At 41.2% G+C, this 17,296-nt stretch overlaps 2 protein-coding genes across 2 annotated transcripts in view; one reads left to right on the forward strand and one right to left on the reverse strand.

The window, feature by feature from the left end:
* LOC148074023 (voltage-dependent calcium channel subunit alpha-2/delta-4-like) overlaps positions 1-4,078 on the forward strand; it is a 66,697-nt gene extending 62,619 nt beyond the window's left edge. Inside the window, exons 33-38 of the mRNA XM_087796929.1 lie at positions 87-139; positions 377-432; positions 1,683-1,800; positions 2,857-2,977; positions 3,067-3,144; positions 3,971-4,078. Of these exons, the coding sequence (XP_087653055.1) occupies positions 87-139; positions 377-432; positions 1,683-1,800; positions 2,857-2,977; positions 3,067-3,144; positions 3,971-4,078 (534 nt within the window). The remainder of the gene's footprint in view (positions 1-86; positions 140-376; positions 433-1,682; positions 1,801-2,856; positions 2,978-3,066; positions 3,145-3,970) is intronic.
* A 2,248-nt stretch (positions 4,079-6,326) lies between these two features.
* afg3l1 (AFG3-like AAA ATPase 1) lies at positions 6,327-16,860 on the reverse strand. Its single transcript, XM_087797262.1, has 15 exons — positions 16,632-16,860; positions 15,125-15,206; positions 14,940-15,046; positions 14,535-14,684; positions 13,548-13,619; positions 13,212-13,336; positions 12,878-13,151; positions 12,527-12,664; positions 12,266-12,419; positions 12,094-12,201; positions 8,546-8,671; positions 7,839-7,949; positions 7,461-7,777; positions 6,871-7,065; positions 6,327-6,815 (listed from the first exon to the last, which is right to left on the reverse strand). The coding sequence occupies exons 1-15, from the start codon at positions 16,761-16,763 to the stop codon at positions 6,618-6,620; spliced, it is 2,289 nt and encodes a 762-aa protein (XP_087653388.1). The 5' UTR covers positions 16,764-16,860; the 3' UTR covers positions 6,327-6,617.
* Positions 16,861-17,296: the final 436 nt, after the last annotated feature.

Consider the following 17,296-nt stretch of genomic DNA (forward strand, 5'->3'; position numbering starts at 1 on the left):
CTTTGATGTTTCTGTGATTAAAGGCAGGTTTTTAATGTGAGAAATATACTCACGTTTCTTGGATTGAATGTCTTTCTGTCCTCCAGCCGTTCTACGCCGTACTGGCGATGATTCGCTGGTTCTTCACCAACTCTCTGATGTGAGTAAATAAAATAAACCAAATTTGTTTTTGTCTTGCCGTTCTTTTTACTTTTGACCATTGGTCCAAGGTAGTCCATGAATCCCTTTTCAATGTTGTAATATTCTCTTTCTTTATCATTTTTCCATAAACTATATTATATTATTATTTTTTTTTTAAACAGTGAGTTCTTTACAATTTCTTGGAATTTGAAATTAAATTTCTGTATTTAATCTGAAAACTTTTGTTTCCTCTCAGGTTCTTGCTGGACTTTAACTTGTGTGGACTCTGGCACTCCGACTACTTCGTGGACGGTGAGGTCGACAGTGACGATGATGTTACGAGTGAAAACAAACAACAAAAACTCAATACTTTTGTAGTTTGTTAAATATTTTCTGTTAAAGTATCAGAACGTAACATTGTGACCTTTTGTAGTAAAACCTATATTACATAAGTAAGTAAGTAAGTAAGTAATATTTATTTATATAGCGCTTTTCCAGACCAGGGTCACAAAGCGCTTAAACAAACAAAACAATACTCAAAAAAGTACATACTTTAAAGATCAAGATAATACTGACAACAACACAGGAGTTCCAGAAAATCAAGGAAAAGCCTGAACAAATAGAAACGTCTTAAGATGTTTCTTAAAGGAGTCAGTAGATCATCAAACACACAGAGAGAGAGAAGATCGTTCCAAAGCTTAGGAGCAACAGCCTGAAAAGATTTCTCTCCTCTGGTCCTGAACCGTGTTCAGGAACCATAAGTAGATTCTGATCCACAGACCTCAGAGCCCGAGCTGGGGTGTAAGTCTGGATCAGATCAGTGATGTAAGGAGGAGTCTGACCATGAATAGATCTGAAAGTAAGAACCAGAATTTTAAAGTTGATCCTGAAAGAAACTGGAAGCCAGTGAAGAGTTTTAAGGATCGGAGAAACCACCAAACCAAACTAAGACGTTGAGTCAGAGACGGCCATTGCCTTCATTTCCATTTTGGCTGATTTCGCTTTTCAAAGGAAAAAAATAAAAAAGGAAAATTGATCCAACGAGAACAAAAACTATTTTAATGGTTTAAGCGGTGAAAACAAATATGTCAAATATTTAATAGTGTTGCTCTAAAACAAAAAAGGACCAAAATCAGATTTCCTTTTTTTTTAAATCCTGATTTTGATTTTAGTGAACATATTTCCAAAAGCAAAACATAGTCCACCCCCCCCCCTCCCCACGTATCCCTCCCCCACATTTTAATCAAATAAAACATTTAAATAACAAAAAAACAGCTCTTCAAAAATACAGATTGTTACGAGTCCGTGGTTCGTGTGGAAATACATGACTTTTCCTTTACATTGGATAAACAGATTCAGAGTGAAATGTTCTGTTTCATGTCTCATTTGCCTGCATGTTGTCAACATCTTCATCCTCATCCTCATCCTCATCGCTGCCATCGTCTGTGTGATGCTCCTTCATCTCATCAGCCAAATCTGGTTATCACACATGTGAGTGTCGTCGCGTCGCTGAACACAAGTGGACGATCGAAGACGAACGTCTCTGTGTTTCTGTTGGGCAGCTCATAAAACCAGGAAGGTGGACCTGCTGCAGCCGTGTGACACGTCGTACCCCGGGTTCCTGTACGACCCCAGCATCAAGGAGGCCAACAGCATCATCAAGTGTGGACGCTGCCAGAAGTACGACACCAGCCTTCATTTGTCCACTAGATGTCACTCTCTGCTATGAAGTCTGTGAACAATCTATTGTTTAATCAGGATTTATACGCTAAAATGTGATACTGTAGTAACCAGGATATATTTGTAGTATTGTCGAGTACTTGACTCTGGTGTTGTAGTATTTACAGACCACATGACTCTTGATGAAGTCGTAACTGCTTTTATTCATTTTGTAACCAAAATATGTCCAAACATCAGCTTTAAAAGCTGCTGGAGTCACTGTATCCTCTTGTCCTCAGTCTCAAGTTTCTTTTGGCTGCGGAGGACGCAATGACTGCTGCCTAGTGGCCGGAGATTTAATGTAGATCGTAATCATTGTTTGCTAAATATATTTTGTTTAAGTAGCAGCACGTAATAGTATGACCAGCGCAGTAGAATTCTACCACATGACCACCAAACTGCTCTGTGGCAGTGGGTCAGGGGCGGACATTGCATTCATTTCCACTGTGTTTGGATAACTTTTGAAATTTCAAGGAACAAAAAAAAATGTAAAAACAGAACACAAACTATTCCGTAATGTGTCCAAACATAAGCTTAAAAAGCTTCTGTGGTCGACTGTATCCTCTCGTCCTCAGTCAAGATCTCACTGGATTTCATTGTTTCTTTAGCTGCGAGGACGTAATGGCAAGACGTTTAATTGCAACACAAAAAATTAACAAATGCAGTGAATATTTGAATGTTAATTAAAGTTTAAAAAAAAAGAAGTAAAGATTATATACCTTTAAAAAGGTTATGCAAACTTTATTAATAATATAAAAACTATGATCAAAAAGATGTGAAAGCCAAAAATAAATTGAATTTCGCTACAGTATTGTGAAAAGAAAATATCGCAATTTAAAACTAATATTAATACTTTTCTCAGAGCCAGACTAAACAAACTGTTTCATGAAGCTTCATGGATCCATCACTACTGTTGAGGCATGTCCTTGATTATGAAACAATAAGACATACGGTGTGATGAGTTGATCCTGACATGAGTCCACCAGGACACCGTACTCACTGAATGTGGTCCCTCAGGATGTTCGTGGTGCAGCAGGTTCCCGACACCAACCTGGTGATGGTGGTGACGGAGGCGGACTGCGAGTGTTCGCACCAGTTCGGGCCGATCCCGCTCGTGTCCAAGGAGATCAAATATATCCTTTGAGGTTCTCCAGGCTTGACTGGTCGACCGAAGCTTTTGTTGATCCGACGTCTCTTGAGTTTTTCCCTGACGACCCTGAACATAACGCCACGGTCAAGTGCAACAGGATGAAGGCGCAGAAGGTGCGACGCCGGCCCACGTCCTGTCACTCGTATCACCCCAAGGTCAGTCGTCGTTACGCCTGTCAATCAAACCAAGATGGACAACAAGGTGTAAAAAAATGTGTCACAATATCAACGTACATTTCAAATGTTGAAACTTGAGTATTATTTTTATCCATTAGATTTATCAAAGTAAATTCAATCATTTGTTTAATTGTATTTCTTTACATAAATACAAAATTGTAATAAATATTTTCAAATAAAACATTTTTACACATAGTTTGATATTCTAACTCCCATAATTCAAAAATACATTTTCTAAGTTCATTATCTTTTTTAATGCTTTAAGTGTTACCTTACCTTACCTTCAATTCTATGTAATATCTTAGTGTAACAGAGTGACCAGACTATACTACACTATTATACTTTTAGCCAATCATGGAGGCGCTTTTATACCAACATTTTATATTGAATTTAAAAGGCTAGAAATAAAAAAAAATAACACATTTAAAACTTGTATTTATTAATCAATGGAATTAAATGATCAAACTATATATGTATATATGTTAATTAAATGACTATATTAAAAACAGATTCAACCTTTTAATATAAAAATGAATTAATTAAATAAGTCATTAAGAACCAATAAATGATTCAACTAGATTTTTCAAAATCATAATTAAATGCATAAAAAATAGTCAAATGTTTCAAAATGTAATGTTAGATGAATCTACCTTCTTCTAAGCTCTTGAGGGCCAGCAAACGCCAACTTAATACATGACTGATCACTTTTTTATGGTGTATGATTAAAAACAATGTTTGTGTTGATGAAGAAGACAGCAGTCGAGTTCTAGTCGCTGTGATTGACGTCTGCGCTCTTGATTGACAGGAGAACGCGAAGGACTGCGGACGAGCGTCGAGCATCTCTCTGTCACTCTCGCTCTTCTCTGGCTCACTCTTCGTCTCACTCTTCGTCTCACTCCTGCGCTGGACGTGACGATGAGTCACGTGGTCCTCCAGTGAAGCGCGAACTCACAACTTGAACTTTTCTCGCATCAAAAAAGGCTTTTTTTTTTACTGATAGACGCTCAACGATGACGTGGCGCCCTCTGCTGGACTACAGTGACCAGTGCAGCTTTATTCGTGTACAAACGTTGCCATTAAACTTGAATGTAGTTTTTTTTATTGATTTGTTGATGAAGACAGAAGCCAAATGTTTCCTCCAGGTTCGTGTCTGAACTGAAGATCACGTGAACCCATGGAACGGGTTTCAACCCATTTGTTTTCATCGAACTTCTGTCTTTTGTTTTGTCAACATTAAGGTTTGTTTTGAGAGAAAAGAGTTTGTTGAAAGAGTCATTTTTATTGCTCGCCTCATAGAAGTTAAATTATGAAACGTCGTATTTAAATGGAGACTTTTTTACGGCGATCTGATCAACTACGGTGGCCCTTAAAAACTGTCTCGTTACGGAGTTATTAATGAATTTCATACATTTTTTTGATTCGCCATTTTGAAAGGTCAGTTCTACTTCATATTGGTGCTCCGCCCTCTAACCGCTTCGCTATTGGTTTACCCCAAGGCACAGCCTCGTCTCTGAGAAAGCTTAATGAACTCGCCACCCAGCAGGGGGCAGTCCACCTCCTATAAAGGCGGGAAACACCCGCCGCACTTCCTCCAACTGAAAACTCAGCGAGAAGGGCGAAGCGGTTAGAGGGCTTCGCACCAATTCGTAGAGCCTGAGATTATGATAGATAACTCAGGGGTTCTACTTCATATTGGTGCTCCGCCCTCTAACCGCTTCGCTATTGCCTCGGGGTAAACCAATAGCGAAGCGGTTAGAGGGCTTCGCACCAATTCGTAGAACCTGAGATTATGATAGATAACTCAGGGGTTCTACTTCATATTGGTGCTCCGCCCTCTAACCGCTTCGCTATTGGTTTACCCCGAGGCAATAGCGAAGCGGTTAGAGGGCTACGCACCAATTCGTAGAACCTGAGATTATGATAGATAACTCAGGGGTTCTACTTCATATTGGTGCTCCGCCCTCTAACCGCTTCGCTATTGCCTAGGGGTAAACCAATAGCGAAGCGGTTAGAGGGCTTCGCACCAATTCGTAGAACCTGAGATTATGATAGATAACTCAGGGGTTCTACTTCATATTGGTGCTCCGCCCTCTAACCGCTTCGCTATTGCCTAGGGGTAAACCAATAGCGAAGCGGTTAGAGGGCTTCGCACCAATTCGTAGAACCTGAGATTATGATAGATAACTCTTAAGATAAGGATCTTTGCTCACTCTGAAGTCTATTCACATCTTTTATTTGTTTAAAACAACGTGAACAATCACGTGGTTTCTGTATTTTAGCATTAAATTGTGCCAACTTTCTTCAAGTGTTTTAAGGTTAGAGAGTTTGAATAAAAATGTAAAAAATAACATTAAACGCTGGCTGATCTTTTAAAAACGGTATTTAAGAAACCAGACGTCGAGTTGTTTCAAATGGATTCTTCAAATAAACTTTTAAATAAAGGTTTTTTTCATATAGAATTGTCATATTTATAAAAAACTTGCTTTGAATGATTCTAGAAACGGATTCGTAGACATGTTGTGAAATGAACGAACCAAAGTCCGACACCCGAGCTTGAATCCACGAGAAAATGAGATTTTATAAATGTTTATAGAAGAAGAAACTTGTGTTCGACACGTTCGTCTATTTTTACTTTAACAGCCAAATACCTCTTTGTCTTCAGAACATGTCAAATAAAAATAGCTTCTTTGCAAAGACGCTTCCTGACCGGCTTTTATTTTGAAGAAGGTCACGTGACTGTAAACAAACCTTTTATCATCGTTAACATCGTTTTACTTTTGTGGCGTTCATTAGGTTAACGAACATGTAGAAAATAGAAAGTTATTTGAATTATTAAGAATTTATTTCTTCTATTCATTAAATTTGATTAAAGTTTGTTGTCCTTTTGTTATTTGCTTTTCTATTTTGTATTTATTTATCGTTATAAATATTTAATTTAATATAAAACATGAAAAAATATGCTTTTATATCATTTTTTAGCATCTTTAGCTTGATTTTCAACCGTTTTATTCTTTATTTTTGATAACATTTGTCGCCTCAGAAGAGCCCCTGAATTAAATGTGGCCCCTGAAGGAAGAACCTCTGGGTACAGTAGGAAGTAGAAGTCAACCGTGTTGCCACGGAGACGCACTCGTCATCTTCAGACCCAACGATTGTCGTGAGACTTTTGAAAAGCACAATATTTATTTTAAACTCGACATCAACTCTTTATGTTCAACTAACATTTGCTGAGACGTTCAAGTTCAAAATCTCATCAAATAAATACAAGAAACTCATTTTTACAAGTTTCTCGCTTCGATTCACAAGCAGGAAATTCTCCAAAGCTGTGGCTCCAAGACAGGAAGTGATGTCATTGAATAAATCAACACTTGATTTGCGCAAATGAAGACTTGAAAGCAGCCGCGATGCGTTCACTGTCCGGTGCTCTCGACCACCTGCTGGTCCAGGGCCGCTCAGACCACCTCGGCTTCTTCCGGGCGCTCCTTGTTCCAGTCCTTGAGGCCCTCGGGCAGATCCGTGTTCTCCTCGAAGCTGCCGGTTCCCTCCACGAACTCCTCGTAGGTCGACTTCTCCTTGAAGGGTCGGGGGCCCAGCAGCTCCACCAGGTCCGCCTTGTCCAGAACCTCCTTCTGCAGCAGATGCTGGCCCACCTGAGGTCAGAGGGAGAGTCAGGGGTGGAGCCCGGGTGGTCACGTGACCTCTCACCATCTCCACCAGGTGCTTCTTCTCCATGACGACCTTCAGCGTCCTCTGGTACGCTCGCTCCACCAGCTCTCGCACCTCGCTGTCGATGAGCTCGGCCGTGGCTTCACTGTACGGTTTCTCCAGAACTTGCTCGCCATCGCGCGGAAGGGCGAACGACACCTGACCCACTTTCTCACTCATGCCGAACTGGACCACCTGAGCGGGACCAGACGGTTGACATGGCAACCTTCATTCAGCCGCGAGTATCTGTGTGTGTGTTTATGTTTGTGTCAATGTTTTTGTGTGCGTTGATTTTTGTGTGCGTTGATGTATAGAGGGGTGTGTGTGTGTTCATGTATAGAGGCGTGTGTGTGTGTGTGTGTGTGTGTGTGTGTGTGTGTGTGTGTGTGTGTGTGTGTGTGTGTGTGTGTGTGTGTGTTCATGTATAGAGGCGCGCGTGTGCGTGTGTGTGTGTGTGTGTGTGTGTTCATGTATAGAGGGGTGTGTGTGTGTGTGTGTGTGTGTGTTCATGTATAGAGGTGTGTGTGTGTGTATGTGTATGTGTATGTGTATTTGTGTGTGTGTGTGTGTGTGTGTGTGTGTGTGTGTACCTGAGCGTAGGCCGAATGCGTGATCCTCCTCAGGTCGTCTTGGGCTCCAGTGGTGATCCTCTCGAAGAAGACCTGCTCGGCCACTCGCCCCCCCAACCCCATGCACATGGTGTCAAACAGCTGCTCCTGGCTGTACAGGTACTGCTCTCTGGGCAGGTACTGGGCGTACCCCAGCCCCTTCCCCCGCGGGATGATGGACACCTTCTGAAGAGGGTCCACGTGCTCCAGGAACCAGCCCACGACGGCGTGACCCGCCTCGTGATACGCCACCGTCTTCTTCTCCACGGGCTGCAGCACCTGAGTCTTCTTCTCCAGACCTGCAGAAGACCAGAGAGGCTTCAGCGTTGACCACGACTCAACTCCTCGCCCGACTCGTACCCCCGATGACTCGTTCGATGGCCTGCTCGAAGTGTTTGCCGTTGACGGAGGAGCTCAAGTGTCTCGCCGCGATCAACGCCGCCTCGTTGCACACGTTGGCGATGTCGGCTCCTGCAACACCAGCGTCATAATGAACAATTAATGAATTAATTAATAATGAATAAAGATCAGTGTTGAAACTTGTTCACTCTTTTCAATGACAACTGAATCAAATTGAATATTTTCTAAATTCATTTTTTTCATACATACAGATTTATGCTCCAATTCCATTATTATTTTTTATTTTTAAATGAATATTTTACATTTTAAGCCCTATAAAGTTCAATAAGGTGTTTAATAAACACCTAAACAATTTCCCAAAGGAGACCTCCTGAGGGATCAATAAAGTTTTACCTTACCTTACCTTAATAGTTTCACCAGGCAAATACCATCTACTTGGGTAAAGTTTATTTAAAAGGCTTTAATTTGAACAATATGAAATGTTGTTTTAATCATTAAAACTAGATATCAAGCTATTAAAATTTTTATTTTTTTACTTACATTGTTAAAAAAGTAAAATAAATCTACCTTTTAATATAAAGAAAATAAACAACATTTCAATAAAAACGATCAAAGTTTTCAGTCATTTTAAATGTTCTATTCAACATTCCGATGGCACTGATATACGTCCATAGAAAGATGACGAGGGTTTCCATCTCTTCACCCACCAGTAAATCCCGGAGTGGATGCCGCCATCTTCTGGGCGAGCTTGTTTTTATCCAGGTCTGGGTCCAGTTTGATGGGTCGCAGGTGGACCTTGAAGATGGACGCTCGGCCCTTGATGTCTGGAGGACCTGCAGAGACACGTCATTGGACGGGTGTAAGAAGAGATCAATACACTTGTATATTTCAACGTTTTTTTCAAGATAACATATTGATATTCAGCAGCACTGAATCATGACGTCCTCTGCTACTCAAGAAATGAAATCCTGCCATATCCTGGCGATGACTGAGGACGAGAGGATACATTTTTAAATTCAACTTTTAAAGCTGATGTTAAGACATATTTTGGTTTCTAAACAAATTAAAGCATTTACAACATTGTCAAGAGTCATGTGGTCTGTAAATACTACAACGCCAGAGTCAAGTACTTGACAATACTACACATATATCCTTGCTACTACAGTACTGCAATATACCACACTGTTGCCCCTGTACCTGGATAAATATTGTCAGATTATTGCCAGACAATTTATTGCGATACTGAAGAAACAACGATAAATAAAAATCTGATGGAGTCGACTGTATCCACTCGTCCTCAGTCGACGCCAGGATATCGCAGGATTTCATTGTTCCTTCGGCTGTGGAGGACGTAATGACTGTTGCCATGTAGCGAAATCTCGCCAAATGAGATTACGGTTTAAATTAAACAGTCGGACGTCACTCTGGTGCAGGTGTCCTCTCCTAGAAGCCCTAAATCAGTTAAGTACCTACATGTTAATGGTGAAACTAAATAAATATTTATGTAAACATGGTGTGAGTTACTTCTGTAATGCCTAAGGAAGCAGTGGAAGAAGGCCACAGAAGCCGAAAGGAAAGGACTGGAGGAATTACAGGCTGACATCAAGCCACGCCTTGCAACACCGAGGAGAGCAGAATGCCTGAGAAAGCAGAAAGAGCGAATGAGGACTTCCTTCTATAGAGATCCCTTCAAGTTTGTCAAAGACATATTTGCCAAGGAGAAAACCGGGCCACTCAAAGTCCCAGTTGGGGAATTAGAGGAGCACCTAAAGAAAATATATTCTGACAACCAGAGGCATGAACCTGTCAGAACGATGATATATTAGACCAATTCCACCAGCTCAATGTTCTCAATTTGGAAGGAAAGATCTTCAGTATTCCTGCAATCTAATAACTTTGTTGACACTTCAGTGCAGAAAGCAGGCATAGGTGGCTTCTCAGGATGTCTGGAGCATGCCATCATAATCCGTCACCAGGTACAAACAGCCAAGAAGGAGAAAAAAGATCTACATGTGGTCTTCTTAGACCTTGCAAACGCCTTTGGGTCAGTGGGCAGCTTTTCTTTGCAGTATCTCCTTGATCAAAGGCCAACCGTCCAATGAGAGGTTCCACATCAACAATGAGCCGATACCAACGGTACAAGAGAAGTCCATCAGAAGCCTTGGACGCTGGTACAATGCAAATCTCAAAGATACCAACCAAGTGGAGCAACTCACGCAGGACACCATCTGTGGCCTCAAACAAATCAACAAGCGAGAATTCTAACCCGCTCAAGTAGAAGAACTCACATTTCTCCGATCCTTAAAACTACTGACTCCTTTAAGAAACATCTTAAGACCTTTCTATTTGTTCAGGCTTTTCCTTGATTTTCTGGAACTCCTGTGTTGTTCTCAGTATTATCTTGATCTTTAAAGTATATACCTTTTTGAGTATTGTTTTGATTGTTAAAGCGCTTTGTGACCCTGGTCTGGAAAAGCGCTATATAAATAAATATTACTTACTTACTTACTCTCCCAGGCAAGCAACTGTGGTGTTTTCAGTTGGCCTGCTGCCTCGTCTTCTGTGGCCTATATCCATGTACGAGGAGGTCAGCCTTTCTCATACTAAGAGGTTGGAACAATTGGTGAACGCGCAAGTGAGAAAATGGCTGGGACTACCCAATGCCTCTGCACCATAGGCCTGTATGGTAATGGAGCCCTCCCGCTGCCAATTTCAGAAGCAGCCAGACGTGCCACTGCAGTCTCTCAAGCCAAGCAAGACCGCTGGATGAAATGGGAAGGTGTGGAGAGGAGGAAAATCACCTGGAGTGAACTGTGGATCATGGAGGCCAACACCATACCCTCTCCAACTAACTTACATCTCTGGTTCAGGGAGGACCCTGCCTGTCCCCAGTGTGCTGCACTAGCGACCCTTAAACACATCCTGGTAGGTTGCAAAACCAGCCTCATCCAAAGCAGATATACCTAGCGCCACAATCAGGTGTTGAAATGCTTGGCAGCTGAGCTTGAAAAGAAGAGGATAACCATGAACACCATGCCCCTGAAAGCCCAGACTGCCTTTGCTAAAACCGCCTTTGTTCAGGAGGGACAGAAGCAACTGATCATAGCTCCGCACAAGTCAAGCACACTGGACGTAGCCTGTGATTGGGAAATGCGTGTTGATCTGGGCGAGAGCCTCACCTTCCCACCCGATATTGCAGTGACCAACCTGCGACTAGACCGAGTCCAAATCCTGCCGACGTGTCTTCATCGTCAAGCTGACAGTACCGTGGGAGGAGGCCATCGATGAAGCATACGAAAGGAAGAACCTGCGATATGCCAACTTAGCAGCTGATGCAGAGGATCGGGGCTGGAGCATCAAGGTGCGACCAGTGGAGGTTGGCTATAGGGGTATTGTACCCAGCTCCACCATAAGGCTCCTGAAGGAGTCTGGCATCAGAGGGCAGGCTCAATGGAAGGCCATCAAGGAGCTAGCCAGTGTTGACCGTTTGGGCTGCCAGATGGCCGCAGGGTGCCTTCAGTGTGACACACGCCCAGGTTTGATCAGCCTGTGGTGGGCCAGCCTTGGAGGAGGGTGTCTTGTGAGAAAAGGCCGAAAAACCCTAAGAGACTGTGGTACACAACTGATGATGTGTCGGACTGGTTGCACCAGGCAGTCAACTCCCCAATCTCTCAATCCAACCGCACCCAGACAACATCTCCATCATTAAAACTGAGCTTATAATCACGGGATATTAACACCAAGTCCTAGCAAGAATCCTAACATGTACATTAAGCAGCAAACCTTATTTTTATTAGTCGTTTTTTATTTACAAAACAGGAGTTTTAGTGGCGAGTTTGAAATTTACATGAGTCCTTGAATGCAACTCGTTTTGTGACCATTCACAGCAGAGTGGGCGTGGTGGATTGAACAAGACTCCTTCTCCAGCCAAAACGGCGTGTTTAAAATGGGCGGGGCTTAAGTGTATTTTCTAATGTAAATATCTTTATTAAATGAGCGTTTTGTGCAAAAAGAAACATACTGATGCGTATAATAGAGGGCCTAGAACAATTTAAGAGACACTTAGGTGCCCTTTAAGTTGAGTTTAATTGCACCACAAACTCTGTAAATATATGCAAATGCATTGTACATTAAACAAAAAAAATGTTTATATCGTAACGGTATTGTGATGCATTTGAGTGCATCAATATTTTCTCACAGCCATATTTGCTACCATTGCATTTTTCATCTGTGTTTAAACACGTCGGATTATTACCGATGAAGATCTGCCGGTCGAAGCGTCCGGGTCTCATTAGTGCAGGGTCCAGGATGTCCGCTCTGTTGGTTCCCGCCAGAATCACCACATTGGTCGTCGTGTTGAAGCCTGAAAACAAAGTGTCGTCGTGTCATCTTGTCCTCTTGTTTCATCTCTCATCCGCCTGCATTACCGTCCATCTCCACCAGGAGCTGGTTCAGAGTGTTCTCCTGCTCGTTGTGACCGCCATAGGGTCTGCCTCCTCTCTTTCGGCCCACGGCGTCGATCTCGTCAATGAAGAGGATACACGGAGCCTTCTTCCTCGCCATGGCAAACATGGCTCTCACCTGGAGCACAATACAAATCTTATGCCAACTTATTTGACTTATTTATAACAACGTTTGTTCTGGAGAAATGTCATGAACTAGGTCAGGCAAACACACTCTCGACTCACCCGGGCTGGACCGACGCCCACAAACATCTCCAAGAACTCGGAACCGTTGATGGTGATGAATGGCACATTTGATTCTCCGGCTGTGGCTTTAGCCAGCATAGTTTTCCCAGTTCCAGGAGGTCCGGACAGCACCGCGCCCTGACAGTGACATAGACCAGCTCAGAAACTCATTTGAGTCACGTGAAGACATGCTACGTAGTGCGTGAGCTAGCTCCATTGTGAGTGCTTGTTTTTGTTCTTGTGTTTGTGCTCAGGTGTTTGCACCCTTGTGTGTGCACCCTTGTTGCTTATGAGTGAGTGTGTGCATGTGTGTGTGTGCGTGCGCATGTGTGCGTGGTTGTGCATGAGCACCTTGGGGATCTTGGCTCCGAGGTCCTGGTACTGCTGTGGGTTCTTCAGGAAGTTAACAAACTCCATGATCTCCACCTTGGCCTCCTCACAGCCGGCCACATCCTTGAACTTCACCTCGATGTTTTCGCTGACCATCTTGGCGTTGGACTCGCCCATGCTGAAGAGCCCCCCCTGTTTGCCCATACCCATGGAGCCGCCCATCGCCCCCCGCCGTATCATGAAGAACAGGAGGCCCAAGGCAAGCAGGTTGGGCACCAGGCTCATGAGGAACTTCCTGCGAGGAGAAAGAGCAGCTCATGGATCTGGATGGCGCCACGGATGGAGGAAGACTCACCCGTCGCTCTCTGTGCTGTACATGACCACAGGTTTGTTGGCGGGCTCCAGGCCCAGGTCCGCGTAAGCCATCTCCAGGTTCCTCTCAAACGTGTCCACACTGCCGATGTTGAAACAGGCGAAGCTCTGAACCAAACACACGCCGTTGTTGAGCCTCAGCTCATATGATGGTTCACTTCTGAGGTTAACTTTAATTTCATTTTTACTTTTAACACAACAATCTAATCCAGTTTTGCTCTTTCAATACTGGCCATTTGAGTTTTTTTATTCTGACTCCCAATTCTTTTAATCATAACTTTTTGTATTTTTTATATATGATGTTTATGCTTCAACTTACTGACTCAGCTTCTCCTCCTGGAACTGGTATTACTCTGACGTACTCTTTGTTCACCACCTCTAGTCGATCCACCTTAAAAGAGAAAAAAAATATCTTGAAATAAATCAAAGTGATGCTGCAATCAACATGGAAAATCACCAAATATTTGGCCTTTGAAAAGATTCATTGAGTTAACCAATAGGTACTGACCACTGCATATTAGCCAATTGCAGTATTGTCGGCATAAATACTGAGCTGCAAATCATACGACAATTTGTTAATTGACATGTGTGAGATAATTACAGATACACTCACAGCACTGTGTTGATTTTTTTCCCAAAAATATTTGGTTTTGGTTTTTAAAAGTATGTTACATATTAAACCATAGTTATTTTGTGGTTTATATTTAAATACAATGTGTATAACATTAAATAGTTATTTTTCTTTACATTAACATGCAAATATTCACAGTATTTGTTCATTATTATGTTGCAATTCAACTTCTAGCCGTTAGGTGGCAGCAAAAGGAGCAATGAAATCCTGTGAAGTCCTGGCGATGACTGAGGACGAGAGGATACAGTGGACTCCTGCTGCTTTAAAAGCTGATGTTTGGTCATATTTTGGTTTCAAAACAAATGAAGGCACTTGGTCAAGAGCCAATACTACAACTACATCATGGTTACTACAGTATCACAACAAGCTTCACAGCAGTGTGCCAGAGTTCTTTCATATGAAGTACAGATAGACCTTTTCAAGTTATCAGAAGAATGAATAGAACCTGAACTAAGAAGAGAAGCTACAGCACTGCAGCTGCACTTATACAACACAAGGGGGAGCCAGAAGCAATATGTTCAATCCCACATAGTGCTGCTTTAATCTAGCTTGAACAACAAAAAAATGCATTAACAAAATACTGAAAAGATGCAATGTAAATAAAGATCTGGGTCAAAACCAAATCCTTTCTCCCAAAGCATGACAAGAAAATTATCGAGATAAGAATACACTCACGATTCCTCGGCCTAGGTATTGGTCGACAAAGTCCTTCCAGCTGATTATGCGGCTATCTTCTCTGAAGTACAAGTAAAGCATAGTGGAAGAAATTCCAGCTGCTGCGATCACAATGGACCAGAAGTTTTTATCATCGCGGGGGAAGTCACCCTGCAGAGGAAGAGACGAGAACACATTCACTATTTAACAAAAAAGAAAATGACAAGTAATAATGCGTCTTGCTCATTTCATTTTTTAAGATGACATCGTTTATCATTTCAAAGTGAGCACTTGTATAATTAAAGTAGTCAGGGAACATTCATTCCTATAATCAACAAGTAAATTAATCTTAAGTAAAGCATTTTTTATTTCAAAGTAGATACATCTGAATCACTGATTATGTACTGGACTTTTGGTTCCACAAACCTTTTGAAGTCTGCTCCACCAGTCTTTTCCTTCTCCACCCGATTTTCCTCCGCCCGATTTTCCTCCTCCTGAAGCCCCTTCTCCTGAAGCCCCATCTCCTTTGCCATCTTGGCATCAGATCAATTATGAAACATTAATGAAACAACAGACATTTTTAAAAAACAGTTGTTGAGACTTGCCCTCACCTTTGGGTTCTGTTGAATATCGACGGCGAGCTGATTGGAATCTACGACATAACAGGAAGTTGTCCGTGCCCTGAATTATCTTCTGTCAAAAAGAAAAAAAAAAAAAAAAACTTTGATTAGGATTAATTTGTTTTAGTACTAAGGGAGAGTATTTGGTGTCCTGACTTTATTAGTTTTGGGAAAAAGACTACAGATATTGATAATCATCCTTGTTTGTTTTGTTTTTGTGCGACATTAAACTTCGATTTTTTTTTAAACAATCCTATAGGTTCTATTTGCATGTTTGAGCCAGTGATAGTTTCAGTATTACTTTATTACAAACTTATATAGTTTTATCTGGCAATACATTAATAATATTGTGCGGAAAAAAAATACATCTTGATCTTTAAAGTATGTACTTTTTGAGTATTGTTTTGATTGTTTAAGCGCTTTGTGACCTTGGTCTCGAAAAGCGCTATATAAATAAATATTACTTACTTACTTACTTACACTATAGAAATACAGAAATAAAAATATTATATAAAGCCTGATAGTATATTCAGAATATATTCCATAAATACCACACTTTTTTCTTTTTTTTTGTTGCAGTATCTAAACTTTTCTTTTACATAAGAAAATACTTGTATTACCACTGACTTGAAGTATCACTGTGTAACCATTTTACTTCATTTTTCTTTTCATATTTTTGCAGGAAATTGTTTTATTTTGTGCAGTTGAATTCTCTTATTATTATTTTAATGGTGCTCTTTACTAAAAAACTTGGGCAACTCTTTAATTAATCCGGTCTGAGAGGCAGTTGCATTCATTTCTATTATTATAGAAAAAGTGCTGAGAGCAGAACCAGCACTTTACTTCCATATCTATGCTTATCCTATCCTGTTGTGTTATCAGTTTTATCTTGATCTTTAAAATATATACTTAATTGAATATTGTTTTGATTGTTAAAGCGCTTTGTGACCCTGGTCTAGAAAAGCGCTATACAAATAAATATTACTTACTTACTTACTTACATTATTCCTAGACTAGTCCTGTATTAATCTGTGTGTGTGTGTGTGTGTGTGTGTGTGTGTGTGTGTGTGTGTGTGTGTATCTGTCCACGTATGGTTGTTTAAAAAAAAAAAACTCTAGAAGTTAAATGAAGTAATAATCGAATAAAAAAAACATCCGTTATATCAGTCACATGATCACGAGTCCTGCTCTCATCCCTCCATCATGTTGACCTTTTTTTACACAACGTTTGTTGGCCCAACAATAGCTTAATGTAAGCTTATTATTAAGATAATATAACGTCTAATAACTGAACTTTTGGAGTTATATTGAGTCATTTAATAAGGTTGATGGTGAGTGTGATATTTTAAATAAAAACACTGCCTGCAACTATGATTTTGAAAACACGTTATGAAACAATCCAACAGACCTTTTGTAACGTTATCCGCTACTATTTTGCAACAAATCTAACGGTTTTATTTGCGGTGGAATAACACGGGAAGTGTCAACAACAACATACCGGGCCAGAGGAGCGAGGATGTCCGCCTGAGATCAGCCGTCCAGCGGTCAAGGTAAGGACGCTCGCACAGGCCCCTGCGGACCTGCACAGCGGCAGAGCTGACGCCGAGAGAAGCCTCAGTTGCTGAGCCATCTTCCGGGCACCTCAGAGCCAGACCTCGGTGTAAAGAAAACACGTACTATGCCTTTCTCTGTGTTTCCGACGACATAAGTTCAGCGTGTTATGTCGCTGTGATAGTGATGTATGGCGTCGAGGGGATGACCCAACGCGTGCCTGTCCGTAATAAATAACATTTGCAACATCTTTAATACTAAAATACGTAAATTCAGTTCTCATTCTACCTTCAAAAAGCATACATTGATATTGGGGTTTTTTTCGTGTAATTTAGTGTTCACTTTGTACTAGTTATGTTTGTTTTAAATGTCAGGCACCAAACAGACCCCGTGAAACATTAACAGCCTATCAGTACACGATACAGGCGCACATGCGCAATCGCATATCTCGTATCGTCTGTTTTGTCATGTAGACATTCATGTAGTTTTTTATCTAATATTTACCCGCTATATGCCTGCGCGGTTTATATGTTCGCTGATTAATGAAATACCAAACAATATATATTTAATACAAGCTTTATCAAGAACTTAATACGTAAAAAAACATGAGTT

The sequence above is a fragment of the Callionymus lyra genome, chromosome 8, assembly GCF_982586985.1.
Source record: "Callionymus lyra chromosome 8, fCalLyr1.hap1.1, whole genome shotgun sequence".
In the NCBI taxonomy this organism is placed as follows: Eukaryota; Metazoa; Chordata; class Actinopteri; order Syngnathiformes; family Callionymidae; genus Callionymus; species Callionymus lyra.

Bases quoted from the DNA above. Each gene is read 5' to 3' on its own strand.
- afg3l1 (XM_087797262.1), bottom strand. From the start codon at position 16,763: ATGGCTCAGCAACTGAGGCTTCTCTCGGCGTCAGCTCTGCCGCTGTGC. The intron at 12,420-12,526 runs GTGAGTCGAGAG...ATTGTGCTCCAG, and splicing joins TGGGCGTCGGTCCAGCCCGG to GTGAGAGCCATGTTTGCCAT. The intron at 6,816-6,870 runs GTGAGAGGTCAC...CTCTGACCTCAG, and splicing joins AGAAGCACCTGGTGGAGATG to GTGGGCCAGCATCTGCTGCA.